General features: G+C 41.5%; 1 protein-coding gene and 1 long non-coding RNA gene across 2 annotated transcripts in view; both read right to left on the reverse strand.

Annotated features, from left to right (window-relative positions):
* The window catches only part of LOC132538121 (uncharacterized), a 350,189-nt gene that overhangs the window by 165,048 nt on the left and 164,033 nt on the right, over positions 1-21,108 (reverse strand). The gene's annotated exons all lie outside the window — the stretch shown is intronic.
* A2ML1 (alpha-2-macroglobulin like 1) overlaps positions 1-21,108 on the reverse strand; it is a 67,026-nt gene that overhangs the window by 32,606 nt on the left and 13,312 nt on the right. The window contains exons 6-16 of the mRNA XM_007537629.2: positions 20,106-20,265; positions 18,864-18,948; positions 17,775-17,901; positions 14,599-14,713; positions 13,886-13,995; positions 10,339-10,506; positions 8,708-8,935; positions 6,521-6,581; positions 6,145-6,290; positions 4,415-4,564; positions 1,410-1,604 (exon numbers count right to left, since the gene is read on the reverse strand). Of these exons, the coding sequence (XP_007537691.1) occupies positions 1,410-1,604; positions 4,415-4,564; positions 6,145-6,290; positions 6,521-6,581; positions 8,708-8,935; positions 10,339-10,506; positions 13,886-13,995; positions 14,599-14,713; positions 17,775-17,901; positions 18,864-18,948; positions 20,106-20,265 (1,545 nt within the window). The remainder of the gene's footprint in view (positions 1-1,409; positions 1,605-4,414; positions 4,565-6,144; positions 6,291-6,520; positions 6,582-8,707; positions 8,936-10,338; positions 10,507-13,885; positions 13,996-14,598; positions 14,714-17,774; positions 17,902-18,863; positions 18,949-20,105; positions 20,266-21,108) is intronic.

Below are 21,108 nucleotides of genomic sequence, written 5' to 3' on the forward strand. Positions count from 1 at the left end.
AGAAGTGGGGCCAGGCATTGGTGCATCTGGCTAAGCCATACATTATGGTGTGCAAGGACCCAGGTTCAAGCCACTGGTTCCTACCTGCAGAGGAAAGCTTCACAAGCGGTGAAGCAGGCTGCAGGTGTCTCTCTGTCTCCTCCCCTCCCTATCTCCTCTCCTCTTTCAGTTTCTCTCTGAATCTATCCAATAATAAATAAATAAGCATATAAAAAGTTAAAAAAAAAAAGATTGAAGAAAGCAGAACCCTATCCCACTAGGGAAAGATAGAAACAGGCTGGGGGTATGGATCAACCTGCCAACACCCATATCCAGTAGAGAAGCAATTAAAGAAGCCAGAACTCCCATCTGCTACACTCCAAAAAGAATTTTGGTCTATACTCACAGAGGAGCAAATGACAGGGGAAGTAAACCAGAGGGTTCTGTACGCCCCCATTCCACCAGAACCTGAAGTGTTACCAGGAATCTTGTTTTTATAGCATCAATAAAAGGGAGGCAAATCTGGAAAATGCCAGAGGAAGCCAGGCACTGTTTTTATTATCCAAGAAAGAAGAGGAAAAAAGGAAAGACTTAAAAAAAAAAAAAGGAAGTCATAATAGGTATAAGGGTGACTTAGAAAGAAAGTGAAGGCAAGACTACTGAAAAAAATGGGAAGAAAAAAATGTATATGTACATGAATATAGGTAGGTCTATAATCAGCCCATATCTATGACCTTGGGAGAACTACTGTAGCTTCCAATGGAGGGAATAGGGACACAGAACTCTGGTGGTGGGAACCATATGGAATTATACACCTAATATCTTACAATTTTGTAAATCAATATTAAATCAATAACAGCAACAACAAAATACTGAAGGAAGCTTCAGTGTTTTTCTTTCTTGTTTTTGTGTGGTGCAAAGAATCCAACCCAGAGCAAAGCACACAGTCTACTGTGCAACTACCTCCCTGAACCTAAGTGTCATCTTTTCAGATATAAACTTCCTTCTACCCACTCCTGCCCTCCTCCATCAACTATTATCTCTACAGAAAGAAAACAGGTGACAGGGGGTCGGGCAGTAGCACACGTGGCGCAAAGCGTAGGGAATGGTAAGGAACCCGGTTCGAGCTCCCGCCTCCCCACCTGCAGGGGAGTCACTTCACAAGTGGTGGAGCGGGTCTGCAGGTGTCTGTCTTTCTCTCCCCCTATTTGTTTTCCCCTCCTCTCTCCATTTCTCTCTGTCCTATCCAACAACGAACTACATCAACAACAACAATAATAACCACAATAAGGCTATAACAACAAGGGCAACAAAGGGGGAAAAATGGCCTCCAGGAGCAGTGGATTCATGGTGCAGGCACTAAGCCCCAGCAATAACCCTGGAGGCATAAAAAAAAAAAAAAGGAAAAGAAAATAGGTGACAACATTTACCCGGAAAAACCTGAAGAGGTCTGTGCCCTCAGAGTACCAAGGTCTCCATATTGTAGAACGCTTGCTCCAACGTTCTTCTGGCACGGGGTCAATGAGGGGCTGCACAGGGTCCCACAGGCCAGACACAGGACACTCATCAAATTCAGCCACCTGATTCGGGTAGTGACCATACCAGAATGGGAACATCCCATAGACCTGAGGGAAGAGAGGGAGAGGAATAAACTACTGACAATTTAATCAGCTGAAAAAAACTTAGATTCTGGTGCCACAATTCACTACTCTGGTACTACTTCCTGTCATCACTCCAGAATTATTTATTTATCCCACCAAAATCATTTCCTTACTTAAAAGTTAGTTCTCACAGCAGGTTAAGTGCAGGTGGTGCAAAGTGCAAGGACCAGTGTAAGGTTCCCAGTTCGAGGCCCTGGCTCTCCACCTGCAGGGGAGTTACTTCACAAGTGCTGAAGCAGGTCTGCAGGTGTCTATCTTTCTCTCCTCCTCTCTGTCTTCTCCTCCTCTCTTTATTTCTCTCAGTCTTATCCAACAACAATGGCATCAATAATAACTACAATAATAAAACAACAAGGGCAACAAAAGGGAATAAATAAGTAAATATTTAAAAAATCTTTTAAAAAGTTTCCAATTATAAATACAGTTTAAGACATTGCACTTTCCACTCATAAACAGTGCTTATGAAGTGCCTTATTCCTTTTGCCTGTGCATGTCTCATGTCTCAAGCACCAAGAATGGCCAGTTATTACTGTAACATCTCAACTGTTATCAGTTGTCATGGATCTGCTACATTTTTTTTTTTTAAGTTTTAGATTATCAAGGAGGACTGGTCCTATAATATGTATAACCTATAATATCCCAAGCTGTGACTATGGACTGTGAGCTCAGACTGACAGGAACCCAAAGGTTATACAGGCTCCTGTGCTAAATATAATACACATAGGCCCTGGATCAGATCAATGTGATAAACAGGTAATTGTACATATATATTTATTTAAGTTTGAGAGCCATCCTTTGCCCTAGCCCAGCTTTCAAGCTATATTCTCCACTCTGACATCACCCTCCTAGACAATATTTCTAGTCTACCCTTGTGTTAGCTGTCAAGATTAAGCCAGGATTATTAAGCTGTGGGATCCTAGGAACTTATATAAAATAGACTTCCTAATTTCTTTCCATCCTAGGGTCCCTATTCTAATTGCCTTTAATCCTTCTTTTGGTTCCTATTTATTAAAAAATTGTCCTGGTTTATGTCTTACTGCCTTTCAGCCACCGAGTTGCAAATGCTACTATGATTCCATCCTGACCTCCCTGGGCAGATGATCTTACCAGTGTGTCCCAGAACCTCATCTCGCCAGAACCATACTCCACTAGGGAAAGATAGAAACAGGATGGGGGTATGGATTGACCAGCCAAATGCCCATGTCCAATAGAGAAGCAATTATAGAAGTCAGAACTCCTTCTTAATGTACCCCCAAAAGAAATTTGGTCCCTATTTACAAAGTGAAAAATGTTAGGGGAAATGACCAGAGAGCTCTGAATCCCAGTTCCACTAGCACTTGCAACTTTTGTGATCAGGAGCCTTTATTTTTGCACCATAACTGAGGGGGAGAGAACTTGGAAAATATTTGAGGAAATATTTGTTTCCCTATCTGAAAGGGAAGAGGAAAAAGGAAGGACACCAGAAGTAGTAATGGGTGTAGATATGGCTTAGAAATGAAGTGAAGTCAGGGCCTTAGAAGTGAACAGAAATAAGCATTAGCTTTCACATGGAGTCATCCATCTTTACTCCAATGGCCTACATGCTTTTGTGATGCATAACCTTTTGCCTTTTTTTTTTTCCTAATTAAAATATTGATGGGGAAAAACTCCATGATGAATACTTAGATACAGTTGGGGGGGTCTTTGGCAATAGAATAAAATCACTAATTTGAGTCTTATAAGAAGAAGGAGAAGGAGGAGAAGGAGAAGAAGGAGGAGGAAGAGAAGGAGTCATTGTTATTATCATATTACTCAGCAGTTAAAAAGACTATAAAACGTTCTTTTGGACTAAATGGATGAAACTGGAGGTGATTATGCTTAATAAAGTAAGGACATAAAGAACTATTATGAGATGACTTCACTCATGTGTGAATGTAGAGAATTTAAACACATGTGAAGATAGAGAACTGAAACACACTTGAAAAAAGAAGAAAAAATATACATAGTCAACCCATATCTATGACCTGGGGAAAACTATGGTGCCTACAGTTGGCGTGTGGTGGGGGCAAAGAACTTTGGTGGTTGGAGTGGTATGGAATTATACCCTTATTATTTTATAATCTTATAAATAAATGTTAAATCACTAATAAAGATGCATACAGTCATATAACATACATATAGAAAAAAAGGTTTAGGCTCTACTTCATTTAATTTCATAATCTGTCACATTTATTTCTTATTTCACCTTATCTCTGGAACTCCATAGGGAAGTCTCCATATGCTTGAAGTAACCATACACTCCTCATCCCATCATGTCTGCCTTCATTTCCATACCAGCTTTTCTACCACCTTAGGGGAGGATACTCCTTGCCCTAAGATGCTCCCACTCTCTGCAGACCATCTTTTATTAGTTACCTTTTTATGCTTCATGAAAGTTAGAGGGGTAGAGAAAAAAAGAGAGAGCAGTGCATGGCTCAACTCTGCCATGTAGCGGTGCCAGGAACATGCAAGTTTGATATGCTACCAGTATACAGTTTCCTTGGCCCACTCTTCTTCTTTTCTAAAAAATTATTCATTTATTTATACTACATAGAAGAGGGGGGAAGGAGGAGGAGGAGGGAATACCAGAGCATTATTATGGCATATCCAACACTAGGAATTGAACTCAGGGCCTCGGGCTTGAGAGTTTAACACTTCCTCCACTGTACCACCTCCCGGACTGCCCAATATTTTTATGCAGTCAGATTGTCTTCTCAGGAAGGTTCCTTTGTTTTTCCCATGAGCAGACTACTCACAGAACTGTTGCTCAGCTCCCTCTCTGGTCTAAGAAGTAGGACACTCTCATCCACGGCCCGGACTGCACACAAGGACTGAGGAGCTGCCTGCAGTTGCAGTTCTACATCTGCTCCTGGAAGCTGCTGGGAAGGCGAGAAGCCTAGGGAAACCTGGGGAAAGAAGAAGCATCACTTGGAGACCAGGTCAGCCTGGAGAGGTGAAACCATCGATGTAATCAGGAACATTAGCCAATATACCCAACTAGGGTGTCTAGTCAACACTGTCCTTTTACACTCACTTTCCTTGGTGAAGGCCACCTCACAGAACCAGCACCTTAAGATAGAGTTGGGAAAAGGGGGCAGCACAGTTGGACAAGAAGAAAGTTTAAGACAAAAAGTAGAGAGAGGACATATGGAGTAGTTATATAGAATATTCCTAATATGATTTTAATTTATTATTTATTTATTTTACCAGAGCATTAATAGCTCTGGCTTATGGTAGTACTGGGGCTTGAATTTGTGACTCCAGAGACTCAGGCATGAGAATCTTTTGCATAACCATTATTCTATCTCCACTACCCTGTTTTTTCAGTTTATGTATTTATTTTTTTTTTCCATCATGGTTATTGTTCAAATTCAGTGCCTGCATGATGATTTTCCACTGCTCCTGACAGCTATTTTTTTCCCTCACTTTTTTCCTTTTTTTTTAATTTTCTTTTTTTTCTCTCTCTCTCTTTCTCCCCTCCATTTCTCTCTCTTTCTTTTCTCTTTATTTTCAATAAAGACTGAGAAAATGAGATAGAAGAGGGATACAGCTCTCAGAAGGCTAGAAATGGACCTACCCTATGACCCTGCAATTCCTCTCCTGGGGATATATCCTAAGGAACCCAACACACCCATCCAAAAAGATCTGTGTACACATATGTTCTTGGCAGCACAATTTGTAATAGCCAAAACCTGGAAGCAACCCAGGTGTCCAACAACAGATGAGTGGCTGAGCAAGTTGTGGTATATATACACAATGGAATACTAACTACTCAGCTGTAAAAAATAGTGACTTCACCGTTTCAGCCGATCTTGGATGGACCTTGAAAAAATCATGTTGAGTGAAATAAGTCAGAAACAGAAGGATGAATATGGGATGATCTCACTCTCAGGCAGAAGTTGAAAAACAAGATCAGAAAAGAAAACACAAGTAGAACCTGGAATGGAATTGGCATATTGCCCCCAAGTAAAAGACTCTGGGGTGGGTGGGTGGGGAGAATACAGGATCATAAAGGATGATAAATGACATAGTGGGGATTGTATTATTAAATGGGAAACTGGGGAATGTTATGCATGTACAAACTATTGTATTTAGTGTTGAATGTAAAACATTAGTTCCCCAATAAAGAAATAAATTTAAAAAACAAAAGAGGGATACAGAAAGGAAGAAAGACAAAGAGACACCCGCAACACTGCTTCACCACTTGTGAAAATTTCACTTTTTGCAAGTAGGGACTAGGGGCTTGAACCCTAGTCCTTGGACATTGTAACATGTGTGTTCTCCAGGGTGTACCACCACCCAGTCCCAACTTTTTTTTTAAAGTGGGCAATGGATTTCATTAAAGCCTGTGAAAGATATAAAATATAATACTAACTTCAGTATCATGTTATTCACCTTATCTATAACCTGTGTTATCTAGAGCCCATCATGCATAAGCTTGCTCTTACTCTACTCAGATCTCCACCTTCTCTAGCTGCCATTTTACCTGATTGTCAAAGCACATCTCCACTGAGAATTGAATTTTATCAGCTATAACACCTCCGTTGGGGAAGATGGCATAGACCAACAGGGAAGGGTCAGGAGCTACTCTGGAAGTGAAGGTCAGTGAGAGAGAGATGGAACCTTTCCGTCCTGAAAGAGAAGAGTAGATCAGCAGGGATGAGCGTCTCTATCAGAGCCTTCCAACCAGGTTTGCGCATCTCACTGGGACAGTCTTAGGTCTCTTAGTATAAGGTCTTTCTCCATTTTCTGTTGCCTTATGGTTATCTCTAGTGCTGTTTGCACCGTTACTATGTATAAGCACAGTTTTCTGCAAGTTTCAGATAACCTTGTTCTCTTCTAAGAGAAACATTACCACTCACCTTGCTTCTTGAAGTTCAGGTATTTCTGCCCTTCCATCTCCAAACTCCCTTTCCCCATTAACTAAAGAACAAGGGAAAAAAATAATCAAAAGCATAGAAATTATGGAGTCTAGCGCTGGCCTTATTTCTGGAGTCTCTGGATCTCAATATACCTACATTCCTGCATAAAAAGAGTTTCCTTTGAGAAGCCCAGAACCTGAGTCAGACATTACCAAGAACCCTGGTGACTCTTCTTTCAGTTGGAGGGACCTGCCTGGGAACTACAGGGTGAATGACAAAGATCATCACTGCCTGGGGTCAGATACCATGGAAACCCTGCCTCACAACTGATAGCTGCCCACCATTTCTGAGGGCTGGGACCAGATTTACAGGTTTAATTCGCTTATGCTTATTGTAAATATAAAGTTGATTAAAACCCATCTTTCACAATCTTTCATTATTATTATTTCACTCAATGGGAAATTCAATAGAGAGGAATGTGCTTGAAGCCCTCTTGGATCTATTTGACATTTGACTCTTGGGTGGAGCAATCTCTTTTTTTCTCACTCTCCCTTCCCTTTCACTCTCACTTGAAATCTGACTCAGGGAAACTTGTTTCTAAGCAGGCTGTCACCTCAGACTCCAGTCAAGAGCCCAGTTGATTCCTCCATGGCCTTCTCTCACACACACACCCTTCCATACAGTTTGTCAGACCTCCTCACACTTCTGTCCTGAAAATAATGCCTGTATTATCACTCAGTCTTGTTATTCTATACCCCCCCCTCCTTGTTTTATGATGTCAGGGTGATTGCTTTAGCTTTATAAAGACACCAGACTGATGGGGGTATAGGGGTGGGGGGACAGTCTCAGAGATTTTGAGAGAATAATAAAAGAATAAAGACATAACTGAATGATGATCAAACTGGAGGTTTACATGATTCTAGTCCCAAGGTGCCCAGTAAAGATACTTGTCTTTACATAATTCTTTCAAGTGTCAAGATGTTGTTTTATTTCCTAACAATACTACTACCAATGTTAATCTTAACCCTGTGTCATGTGTATGGAAATACTGACTAAAGATATACAGAATTAAATGTTTTCTGAGTTCCAGCCCCTTCTTAGCCTTTCTCCCTTCATCAACTCTCCTTTTCAGCCCTGACATGCAAATTTCCTTGTTGATGCCTTCTTTTATTTCCCCACATAGTTTCCCTGGGACTCTGGGTCAAAACTCTCTTTATTCCTCATCCCTCCCATCCCACCCCACTGCTCTTTTTTTTGTTTAAGAAATTCTTTTAAAAAATATTTATTTATTCTCTTTTGTTGCCCTTGTTGTTTTATTGTTGTAGTCATTACTGTTGTTATTGATGTCATCATTATTGGATAGGACAGAGAGAAATGGAGAGAGGAGGGGAAGACAGAGAGGGGGAGAGAAAGATAGACACCTGCAGACCTGCTTCACTGATTGTGAAGCAACTCCCCTGCAGGTGGGGAGCTAGGGGCTCGAACCAGGATCCTCAGGCTGGTCCTTGCACTTTATGCCACCTGCGCTTAACCCGCTGTGCTACCGCCTGACTCCCCCACTGCTCTTTATACCCTTTATACCCTTTGCAACATAGAAGCTCCAGCCCACATGTGACCACTCAGTCCTTAAAATGCTGCTAGTCTCAAGGCCATGAAGTGCAAAATCTGTATTCTGAGTTTCAAAGTGAGACAAAGAATGTAAAGTACTAATCATTTTTATGACTTCCTGGTGAAAGGATAATACCTTGCATACATGACTTTAATAAAACATATTTTTAAAAGTTAGTTTCATCTCTTCTACTAATTTTTATGTGACCTCTAAAAAGTTTGAGATGCAAAGACCTGATGATGTTGCACCTGGTTGAGTGCACCAATTGCCATATGCAAAGACCCAGGTTCAAGGCCCTGGTCCACCTGCAGGGTGGAAACTTCACATAGTGGAGCAGATCTGCAGGTGTCTCCTTCCCCCCTCCCTCCCCCTCCCATCTTGAATTCTCTCTGTTCTACCAAATAAAAAAATAATAAATACATGTTTCAAAAATTTAAAAAATAAAAAAATCGACACTATCTAGGTGGCTTGTACTAGATCTTTGCTTAGACCATCTGTTCACCCTCTCAGATTCACTCTCCTCATTCCTTCTCCATCTCCCTGACACATTTTCATGAATCCATATTTCCCAGCCTCACAAAGTAGGTGAAGACGATGTCCTGGTCAGGGGTCGCATCAGCTGGGTCAATGTAGTAATCCATCAGCACTTCCTGGGGCTGACTACATTTCAAGATTCCATTTAGCTGGTGGATGCCAAGGAAACTGCGTGTTGTGTTGTAGAAAGGTTGCAGGTACAGGTAAGCATTTTGATAGTAACGAGGCACTTGTTCTGGATTATGTACCAAATCCTCCATTTGGAACTTGCCCTGAAACAAAAATGGGAGGGGGGGGAGAGAGAGATAAAATATTGCTTAGTTGTGAAATATGGTAGTTTAAGGAATTGAACCTTGGGCCTCGACAGTGAGAGTGAGAGCTAGGAGTAGGGGGTAGGGGCCTGAGGCATGTAAGTCTGATGCACTACTACTGCTTATCTTTCTACCATTAAAATAATTATTTCTCAGTAGAATAATTGAGTGGTATGTAGAGTTAAAAAAAAAGAATTAAATTAATTGCAATACAAACAGTATGTTCTTGCTTAGGCAGAGTGATGGGGTGATCACATGGAAGGCTCAACTCTTCACTCCCCCAGTAGCAACATTTCCCTGGCAATCTTACAGGGTCCTTTCAGTCTGACTATGGGCCCCCCACATGACTTGTGACAATAATATGTGAGATATATGTACGGTAATAGAGGCATATACAAGCCCTTGCATGCCAGATTTTGCTTGTGCTGTTCATCATTGCCATGTCTTGCTGGTTGGAGCAGCATTGGGGGTAGAGGGACACCAGCCTACAGCTAGCTGGTCTACAAACTTAGAAGGACACCCTCCACGATCAGTAGAGCTGTCTGCTGCCCAACCATCCCAGATGCACAGCAGTAAATGCTTGCTGTTGCACAATACTCAAATTTTGTAGCTGTTTGTGACGAAGCATTGTGCAGTGGGTGATAACAGGAATGAGCAGCCTTCCCTCTATGTCATCCAAAATCTGGAGCACTCCTCATCACCATTCTTATGAGTAATGGGAGAAGTGGAAGGAGAATAGGAGGAAGGACACAACATTTCCCCACTTCCTATTCTGACTTCAAATATAGGATCAGAATCAGACAGAGATGGGGATAAGTTCTATAATGAAAAACGAGGTGGTGGCACGCCTGGTTGAGCACACACATTATCATGTACAGAGACCAATGTTCAAGTCCCTGGCCCCCAACTGCAGGGAGGAAGCTTTACAAGGGTCAACTACAGATGTCTCTCTCTCTCTCTCTCTCTCCCTATCTCTCCTTGTTTCAGTTTCTCTATACTATCAAATAAATAAACAAAAAGTTAATTGACAGAAAGCAATTTTGGTCTAGAAGATCATTTATTTGATTGATATTAGAAACAAACAGGGTCAGGCTGGGAAGGCAGCATAGTGGTTATGCAAAAGACTTTGTGCCTGAGTCTCCAGTTTTCCATAGCATCACCATAATCCAGAGCTGAACAATACTCTGGTAAATAAATTAATACATAAATAAATAAAATAATTAGAAAATAGGATCTAAAAAAACTTTTTGTCAGCGAAGGAGCAGGAGATGGAATTGCAAATGGAGGTGTGGTTGAGGATGAGGGTGGAAAAAGAACCATTTTGAAGTTTCCTCCAGGGAAGAAAGCTGGTGCCCAGCACTTACTTCCAAAGAAATGCCTGTCCCATTCCAATTCACTGTCTCCAGCTTGAAGGAGGCCAGTCCACTGTCATCAGTGACTAGGGTGTGGTTGATGGTTCCATTTGTGCTATAAATCACCAGGAACACTGGATGGTTCTTGAGGAGGGAGTCATCATGGCCTTTAACTCTAATCTGAGGAGTGAAAGTCAACAACATATTAGAATTAGAATTGGAGTAGGTTTGGGTATGAGATATAGAGACCCAATAACAGAAACTCTAAGAGAACATTCCAGAAGGCTATGAAAAAGGTAAATGTGATTCAAAGGTTGAAAGCTAGAATCTATGAGGAACCAAGAAACAGAGACAGCTTAGCTTGGAATAGAAGTAGATTTTCCAAGTAGTTAATGAAGCAAGGTAATCTTCTGCTGAGGCTTGGTCCATTTCTTAGCTTTCATGATCTTAAAAATAATCTCTTCTGACTGTCCCACTTTTTGAAGGGAGTCTGGGTCATCCTACTCTGCCACTAGAGGAAGACTGGTTCTAAAATGAATGCAGTCGCCTAGTATGTTCCCAGCTGTGACCATGGACTATGAGCTCAGATTGACAGAAATTCAGAGGTTACATAGGCTCCTGGTACAGATACAGATATAGATATAGACAGAGATAGAGATAGATATATAGATACATGGGCTTGGGGTCAGATTAATGTTGCAAACAGTTAACTGTATTTATAGATTCTCTTCAATTTGGGGACTTACTCATTGCCTAATCCAGCTTTCTAGTTCTATTATCAACTCTGACTACATCTTCCCAGACAATATTCTTAATACATCTCCATGTTAAATATCAAGCTCAAGCAAAAATTATTAAAGTCATGGGCTCCTAGGAACATACCTAAAATAGATTTCCTAGCTTCTTTTTTTTTTGTCCCCCCCCCCCCTTGATTTCCTAGCTTCTTACCACTCTAAAATCCCTATTCTCACCTATTCTATACTTACTTTTTGGTTCCCGTTTATTAAGCATTTTGTCCTGCTTCATATCTTAACTGCTTTTTAGACACAAAGTTGTTGATCTTACTATGATTCCATCCTGAACTCCCTGGGCAAACAACCTAATCAAATGTGTCCCAGAACTTCACCTCTTCATAGCCTTACCACACTAGGGAAAGACAAAAATAGTCTGGGGGTATGGATCAACCTGCCAATGCCCATGTCCAGTGGAGAAGCAATTACAGAAGTCAGAACGCCCACCTTCTGCACCCCATAAACAATTTTGGTCTATAGTCCCAGAGTAGGAGAAATGTTAGAGGAAGATGGCTAGAGGGCTCTGAACCCCAATTCCAACAGGACCCAGAGAAAAAAAGAAGAAGAAAGGAAAGATATTCAGAGGTAGTAATAGATATAGGTGTGCCTTAGAAAGGAAGTGAAGGCATAGAAAAAAAAAAAGAGCAGATATTTATAAATATAGATAGGTAGATACAGAAATAATAGTCAACCCATATCTGTGACCTTGGGAGAACCACAGCCATTTCCAATGAAGAGAATGGGGACACAGAACTCTGGCAGTAGAATGATGTGAAATTGTACCCGTTATTTTGTAATTTTATAAACCAATATTAAATCACTAATAATAGTAAAAAAAATAATCCACTCCTACTCCCCAATTCTATAACCCCTGGGTTCTAAGGAAATCTGGCTATGTTATTGGTCTAGAGACGAGGTAATAAAAGAGTAAATGAATCAAAGTATGTGCAACATTATTTGGTTGAACAGTTACTTGGAAAGCAAAGAAAGATAAGCTAAAGAAAGGGGAGGTTAAGCTAGATATCAGAAAGAAGACACCAAGAGGGGAAAGATTTTAAATCTCTAAATGAAATGCTTATGGAGTTATAAATGTCTCTCTCTTGAGGAAAGTTTGATACTAACCTTGGCTAGATGCAGGAAAGCAGACTAGATGTAACCTGGTTTACAGCTCTAAAGTTCAAAGATTTAGGCTGTGGCATTAGAAAAGGCATGGAAGTCACTAACATTCAAGGGAGAGTCACTAACAATTAACAGGGCAGATGGGTCAGTGAGTAGAGCTTAGGACATTCATTGGGCGCTGGACTGGGTCTTGGGCACCACATATGCCAAAAGAGAGTGGCATTATTCTATTTCTCATAAAATAAATAAATATTTATTTTAAAAAATTTAATATCAGGAAAGAGAGAGGCAGGCTGGGAGTATGGATCGACCTGCCAATGCCCATGTTCAGCGGGGAAGCAATTACAGAAGCCAGACCTTCCACCTACTGCACCCCACAATGACCTTGGGTCCATACTCCCAGAGGGTTAAAGAATAGGAAAGCTATCAGGGGAGGGGATAGGATACAGAGATCTGCTGGTAAGAATTGTGTGGAGTTGTACCCATATTATCCTATGGTTTAGTTAATGTTTCCTTTTTATGAATAAAAAAATAAAAAGATTAAAAAAAATTTAATATCAGATTGAGCTTCACATTAAAGAGAGAAAAGGAAGCCAGAGCACCACTAAGTACATAGGGTCCTAAGGCACAAATCAAGAACTCTAGGTGTTTAAGCCCTGTACTTTACTACTTGAGTTATTTCCCCAATAAATAAATATGTAAATTCAAAAAATATTCAGGGTTACAGAACTTGGTGGTGAGTATGGTATGGAACCATATATTATAATCTTTTTATTAAACTTATAAGTTATTATAACTCCCGTGGTGCATCCCATGAGTACCCATTCATTGGGGAAACTGACGATCCTTCCTAGCCGACTGAATCCACATGGATCCCAGTCACTTTCATAACCAGCAACAAGCAGCTCCTGACAGCTTTCAAGCAGGCTCAACCTGACGCTGTTGACTGGCTACAGAAGAAGGGCAAACGCTAGAAGAAGAAGAAGAAGAAGAAGAAGAAGAAGAAGAAGAAGAAGAAGAAGAAGAAGAAGAAGAAGAGGAAGAGGAAGAGGAAGAGGAAGAGGAAGAGGAAGAGGAAGAAGTTATTATAACTTATTAATTACAACTAAAAAAGAAAAATCAATAAACATACTCAGGGAGGAGAGATAGCATAATGGTTCTGCAAAAGACTCTATACCTGAAGTTCCAAGGTCCCAGGTTTAGTCCCCCATACCACCATAAGCCAGAGATGAGCTCTGATCTCCCTTCTCTCTCTCTCTCTCTCTCTCTCTCGCTTCATCAAAATAAATAACATATCTGAAAACATATTCAAGGGCTATCTCATGTGGATTGTGAGATCAAGAAATTGAGAGAGCTGAAGAAGTTGAATATATTTTCAGGAGGCAGACTGTCAGGGTTTGAATATAGTTATCACTTGCTTAGCTATATAATGTTGAGAAAAATGCTTAATGTACTCCAATCTGTCCATCTGTAAGGGGGAGAGCAGTAGAAGTGTCTACTTCATAGGATTGTTATACAAAATAGGTAAGTGAATTCATATATGGTACTTTGCACAATGCTAAATTAATCCTGTTTTGCCCACAGAAAGGAGGTAACAGTGGCTAGTTTACGTTTTTTCTTTTTGTCTGTGCAGGTAAGTTTCAACATACCTTCCCACTGAAGGGGAAATTGGGGTAATAAAAGTTATTGGTATCTTCAAAGGTCATTGATCCCATTTGTGAAGAAATGTAGACACTCTGAGTGGTATTGGCCTCCATTCCTGCAGAGGGAAGCCAGATAAATCATCATCTGTATGCCTGATACCCTCATCTCTAGGTTTAATATAAAATCCCTGAAATAATGAACATGAACTAGCAGAACATGCCAAAGATTTAAATTAACTCTTCCTATCCAGACTTTTTGTGAAATAAGCAGTAAGTGGTAGGGTAGGAGCTGAAATTTCCCGCTAAGAACTAGGAACAGCTTTCCCAAACACGAATAATGGTAGATCTTGCATGCTTTCTCCAGGTCTGCTTGGGGCAGCCGCTTTCCTTTCACATTTCTTTATTATTATTTTTAAATATTTATTTATTCCCTTTTGTTGCTCTTGCTGCTTTATTGTTGTAGTTATTATTGTTGTTCTTGGATAGGACAGAGATAAATGGAGAGAGGAGGGGAAGACAGAGAGGGGGAGAGAAAGAGACACCTGCAGACCTGCTTCACCGCCTGTGAAGCGACTCCCCTGCAGGTGGGGAGCCAGGGCCTCGAACCGGGATCCTTACAGCTGGTCCTTGAGCTTTGCACCACATACACTTAACCAGCTGCACTACCACCCGATTCCCCCTTTCACATTTCTTAATGAGTCAAGAAGCAGTCTACTTACCTGTCCCTTCCTCTGCCACAGAGGCCACAATATCAATGTTGTGATTGTACATGTAACTTGTGAGGTTGAAGGTAGACATGTCCACAGATGCTGAGAAGCATCCTGTTCTGTCAGTCTATTGAGCAATCAGACAGAGGGGGCATTGTCTCATTTCTGCTTTCATTTCTTTCTTTAAAAAAATTTTTTTTTAGGGCTGGGGAAACAGCATAATGGTTATGCAAAAGACTTTCATGCCTGAGGCTCTGAGGCTCCAGGTTCAGTCCCTAGCCAGAACTGAGCACTGGATAGAAAGAAATTGAGAGGGAAGGAAGAGATAGAGAGGGAGAGACAGAGAGACACCTGCAGACCTGATTTACCACTTTGAAACACGCCCTGCAGGTGGGGAGTGGGGACTCAAGCCAGTCCTTGCATGAAGGGATATGTGTACTCAACTGGGTGCACCACCACCCAACCCCTTCTCTTTCTCCTTCTCTAGCTCCCCTTTCCTTCTTGATTTTTCTCTGTCCTATCAAAAAAAATAAGTAAGTTAAAAATAAACAGTATTTAAAAACAAACAAACAAACAAAAATCTTAGGGGCTGTGTGGTTAAGCTCACAGATTGTAGTGCACAAGGACCTCAGTTCAGGCCCTCAACCCCATCTGCAGGAGGAAAGCTTTCATGAGTGGTGAAGTAGTACAGGTGTCTGTCTTTCTCTCTCTACCCCACCTCCTCTTTCAGTTTCTCTCTCTTGCTTTTTAAATATATATATATATATATATATATATATATATTTAAAATATTTTTTAATTTTTTATATTGCTTATTTTCCCTTTTGTTGCCCTTGTTTTTTATTGTTGTAGTTATTATTGCTGTTGTTGCTGTTGTCATCGTTGTTGGATAGGACAGAGAGAAATGGAGAGAGGAGGGGAAGACAGAGAGGGGGAGAGAAAGATAGACACCTGCAGACCTGCTTCACCACCTGTGAAGCGAATTCCCTGTAGGTGGGGAGCTGGGGCCTCGAACTGGGATCCTTAGGTCCGTCCTTGCACTTCGTGCCATGTGCGCATAACCCACTGCGCTACCGCCTGACTCCCAAATTTATTTGTTTTTAATTAATCTATTAATGAGAGGGATAGGAAGAGAGAAAGAATCAGATGTCACCCTAGTACATGTGCTTCCAGGGATTGAACTCAGGAGCTCATGTCTGCGAGTCCAATGCTTTACCCACTCACTGTGTCACCTCCTGGACCACTACTTTTAATTTTTAACTCAACTCTGGTGGTGTGGAGCATTGAATTTGAGACCTGTGAGCCTCAGGCAGGGAAGTCTTTTACATAAGAATTATATTATCTGCCCTGCCTTCTGCTTTCATTTCATAATGTACTATAGAAGGAATAAATAGGGAGTTGGGCTGTAGCACAGCGGGTTAAGCACAGGTGGTGCAAAGCACAAGGACCGGCATAAGGATCCCGGTTCGAACCCCGGCTCCCCACCTGCAGGGGAGTCGCTTCACAGGCGGTGAAGCAGGTCTGCAGGTGTCTATCTTTCTCTTCTCCTCTCTGTCTTCCCCTCCTCTCTCCATTTCTCTCTGTCCTATCCAACAACGACAACAACAATAATAACTACAACAATAAAACAACAAGGGCAACAAAAGAGAATAAATAAATATTTTAAAAAAAGAAAAACATATACCTTTAAAAAAAAAAAAAGAAGGAATAAATAATCTAATAAAATATGAAGGAGAAGGCAAAAGAACCAAAGTCCTCTGTCATCCTTCTCGGGTGACAGAGGACCAAATAGGGGTTGTATTGTTATATGGAAAACTGGGAAATGTTATGCATGTACAAACTATTGTATTTACTGTTGAATGTAAAACATTAATTCCCCAATAAAGAAATAAAAAAAAGAACCAAAGTCAAGTCTAGAACAGAAGAATTAGATCACTTGAAGGTTTTTGTTAATTTTCTTTTTGTCAACAGGGTTACTGCTGAGATTCCATGTTTGCATGACTCTTATTACTCCTGGGGGCCATTTTTTTCCCCTTTCTGACAGAGTGATAGAGAAAAAAAATACAGGGAGAGAGAGAAAGAGAGAGAGAATGAGACCAAAGCACTGCTCTGCCACTGGTGAAGTTTCCCTCCTACAGATATTTCCATGTGGTGATCCAAGGCTTGAACCTGGCTACTTGTGTTCTACTGGTTGAGCCACCTCCTGGTCCCCAATCAGAGGCAGATTCTGAAAGACTTTCTCTCTCTAAAATAAAGAAGAATGTTTTATTCTTTGGAACTGAAACAGTAATCATGAGGAATGCTTTCTACTTTGGGCACTTTACTCTGTTGTTCTTCACTTACTTTTTTTTTTTTTTTCCCCATCTGGGTTATCGCTGGGGCTCAGTGCCTGGTGATGAATCTACCACTCTTGGTGGTCATTTCCTTACTTCTTCCCCATCCCCCTTTCTTTTTTTTATTTGATAGGACATAGAGAAATTGAGAGGAGAGGGAGAAAGCAAGAGAGACACCTGCAGAACTGCTAGTCCACTCATGAAGCTTCCCCCCTGCATGTGGGAACTGGGGGCTCAAACCCTAGTCTTTGCGCATGGTGATATGTGCGCTCAATCAGGTGTGCTACCACCTACCCACCCTCTCATCTCCTCTACCCTCCCACCTCCCGCCACACACACACTTACATACTCTTTAGGACATGTCAATACTGTTGCCTTTCTCTCTTTCTTTCTTTCTTTCTTTCTTTCTTTCTTTCTTTCTTTCTTTTTCTTTCTTTTTTATTTTTAAAATTGTCTTTATTTATTGGATAGAGACAGTCAGAAATTGAGAGGGAGGGAGGGAGAGAGAGACAGACAGACAGACAGATACCCACAGCTCTGTTTCACTACCTGTGAAGATTTTCCCCTGCAGGTGGGGACTGGAGGCTTGAACCTGGGTCCTTGCACATTGTAATGTGTGCACTTACCAGATGTACCACCACCTGGCCCCAATACTGTTGCTTTTCTTTTTCTTTTTCTTCTCTCTCTCCTTTTTTTTTTTTTTCCTTTACCATAGCACTACTCAGCTCTGGCTTATGGTGGTGTGGGGAGATTGAACCTGGGACTTTTGGAGCCTTAGGCATGAGTCTCTTTGCTCAACCATTATGCTATCTACCCCCCCCCCCCACTGTTGCTTTTCTATGTCTATTTACTCACCTGTCCAGAGAGCTTTCTGCATTTATTAGGCAATGGTTCCCACTTTCCTTCTGGAGACCAGTAATCAAAAGCCTTCTGACAGGCTGATACCTGCACCACTCCTTGTACGGGCTTTCCATAGATGTACCTGCCCCAGAAAAATATAGGGGGTCAGAGCTAGGACATTCCACTTAAAATCCAGTCTCTTTCCTCAGACACCACCTTGCCCTTCTTCCCGTCACTCTCACCTCCCACAGTGCACGGACAGTCCCATCTGTTACTCCCTAGCTTTCTTCAAAGCTGTTATCACATTACATAGTAAAAGCCATCCAAAGGGCAAAAACATTGTCTTCCCTTACTCTTATTGAATATTGTGTTCTGTACAAACTAGATACTGCATTGCTAATGCTGATGGAGTCAGAAGAAACATGATTTAAAGACATATTCTTGGCGGGGGACAGTGGTGGTACACCTGGTTGAATGTACATGTTGCCATGCACAAGCCCCCATCCTCACCTTTAGGGCAGAAGCTTCACAAGTGGTGAAGCAGGTCTGCAGGTGTCTCTCTGTCTTTCTTCCTCTCTATCTCTTCCTCCCCTCTCAATTTCTCCCTGTCCTATCAATAGATAAATAGATTAATGATGATGATGATAAATGTATCCTTAGAGAAACCACAACTCTGGAAAATATAGACAATCCCAAGTTTTTAATCACTTTTTCCACAGTCCCTCCTGCCAGAACACCTCCTTTTAAAAAAATTTTTATTTATTTACTTATTCTCCCTTTTGTTGCCCTTGTTTTTTTTTTTATTGTTGTTGTAGTTATTACTGTTGTTGTCGTTGTTGGATAAAACAGAGAAATGGAGAGAGGAGGGGAGGACAGAGAGGAGGAGAGAAAGATAGACAGGTGTAGACCTGCTTCACCGTTTGTGAAGCGACTCCCCTACAGGTGGGGAGCCGGGGACTCGAACCGGGATCCTTATGGCGGTCCTTGCGCTTTGCGCCATGTGCGCTTAACTGGCTGCGCTACCACCCGACTCCCCAGAACACTCTCTTATCACTACTCTCACGATAGCCTGGGCCTCCACCAGACCCAGAGGGTTGTTCTCACCGACAACAAATTTTCACCAAGAAAGAGTCCTCCACTGTTGATAACTGCTTGGGCTCCACCAATTCCACCTTAAATCTGGGTAGCACTGAGGAGAATAGAAAGAGAAATGAAATGAAATGAAATGAAATGAAATGAAATGAAATGAAATGAAATGAAATGAAATGAAATGAAATGAAATGAAATGAAATGAAATGAAATGAAATGAAATGAAATAGGAGGAGCACTTGGTCATAGAGGCAATGAGCAAAGCAGGCATACAAATAGCAATGACATAATCAACTAAAATCAATTATGACACTGTGATTGATTAAATGAAGAACTATTATGAAGGTGGTGAGCTCCTGAAGTTATTACTGGCTTAGCATATATTCAAAAGTGAATAAACAGAGCCAGAAAAATAGCTCACCTGGATATTTCACCTGCTTTATCATGCACATAACCCAGGTTCCAGCTCAGTCCCCATTGTGTTGGGAGTAGCTTTGGTTCTGTGGTGTCTTCTCCTGTTCCCTGCCATTCTATCTCTGTCTCTGTCTCTCTTGTAGTCCTGGAGCAATGAAGTCCCAGTAGCAGCAGCAGCAACAACAACAGAATAAATAACAACCAGGGAACTTGCTCAGATGACAGAGCACAGGACTTGCATACCTGAGGCTACTGTATGGACTGTACGTACCAGAGTGTTGTTCTGGCTTTTATCTCTCTCTCTCTCTAATATGAAACTATGTCTCCCTCCACATTATAGGCAATACCATATTTTAATCATTTGATTGGGTGGCTAATGGTTTATAGTACAGTTGCTGACACATTTCTTTTTTTAAAAAATATTTATTTATTCCCTTTTGTTGCCCTTGTTGTTTTATTGTTGTAGTTACTATTGCTGTCATCACTGTTGGATAAGACAGAGAGCAATGGCAAGAGGAGGGGGGAAAAGACAGACACCTGCAGACCTGCTTCACCACTTGTGAAGCACCTCCCCTGCAGGTGGGGAGCCAGGGGCTCAAACCGGGATCCTTACTCCAGTCCTTGCACTCTGCCCCACCTGTGCTTAACTCGCTGCACTATCGCCCAACTCCCAACACATTTCTTCTCTCATCAGGATAGGTGTCTGCAAAACACTCTCACCCCCAATGCAATAACATTTTTAAATGAATGTATAGTCCCTCCTCAGAGTAGGTTTTACTTTGCCCAAACAGATTTGAGATAAGAGGTTGTCTAGCATTTTGACTTGTTGATGACCCCACCTACCATATTCTTCCACACTGAAGGTGCCGAAGGTCTTGCCTTCAGCCACTACCACTGTATAGGTGCCCAGCGATGCCTCGGGTGCCAGCTGGAAGGAGAGGTCTATAATGCCTTGCTCGGGCACCACTTCCAACCACTGTGCAATCCTGTTGCTGTTTGGATCCTGTATTTAGAAAGAAGAAGATGAAGATGAACAAGAGGAAGAGGAAGAAGAAGAGGAAAGAAAGAAATTATGTAAGGTGGTAAAGAAGCCCACCTGTTGTAGAAGGGAGTTCAGTGCATCTGTGGTCTCTGTCAGGGAAGAGCAGGTGTGTGTATGTGTGCGTGTATCCCATTCTTCTCCCCAGCACCCTCTGTATTATATATGCTATTTAGAGTTGGTGTCTCAGACCACATGGAAAGCTAGTCAGATTTTATGGGTCAGGCCTGTGTCCATAGGAGGCATATGCGTTTAGTATCTTCTTAGCTTTCTCCTCTTATAAATTTGCCTCCTGTTTATTTGATTACTTGAGCCCAGCCAGGTATAGGATAATTTCTTTTGTACACACACACACACACACACAAACACACGCTATAAGGCTATAAGATGTCATTCACCAAGAGTGCATATTCTTGGTCTCTCTTGAGAGACAATGTTATAAGAGTGATTGCAAGATACATGAAAGATAGGTAAGTGATTGAATGGAAGGGTGGAGGGGATGCAGTGGGGACTTAACTCTTCTTAAGGTTATTTATTTATTTTACTTATTTATTCCCTTTTGTTGCCCTTGCTGTTTTATTGTTGTAGTTATTATTGTTATTGATGTCCTATCCATTGTTGGATAGGACAGAGAGAAATGGAGAGAGAAGGGGAAGACAGAGAGGGGGAGAGAAAGATAAACACCTGCAGACCTGCTTCACCGCCTGTGAAGCAGCTCCCCTGCAGGTGGGGAGCTAAGGCCTCGAACCGGGATCCTTAAGCTGGTCCTTGTGCATTGCATCACGTGCACTTAACCCACTGCACTAC

This window comes from Erinaceus europaeus, chromosome 4 (assembly GCF_950295315.1).
Source record: "Erinaceus europaeus chromosome 4, mEriEur2.1, whole genome shotgun sequence".
Lineage (NCBI taxonomy): Eukaryota > Metazoa > Chordata > Mammalia > Eulipotyphla > Erinaceidae > Erinaceus > Erinaceus europaeus.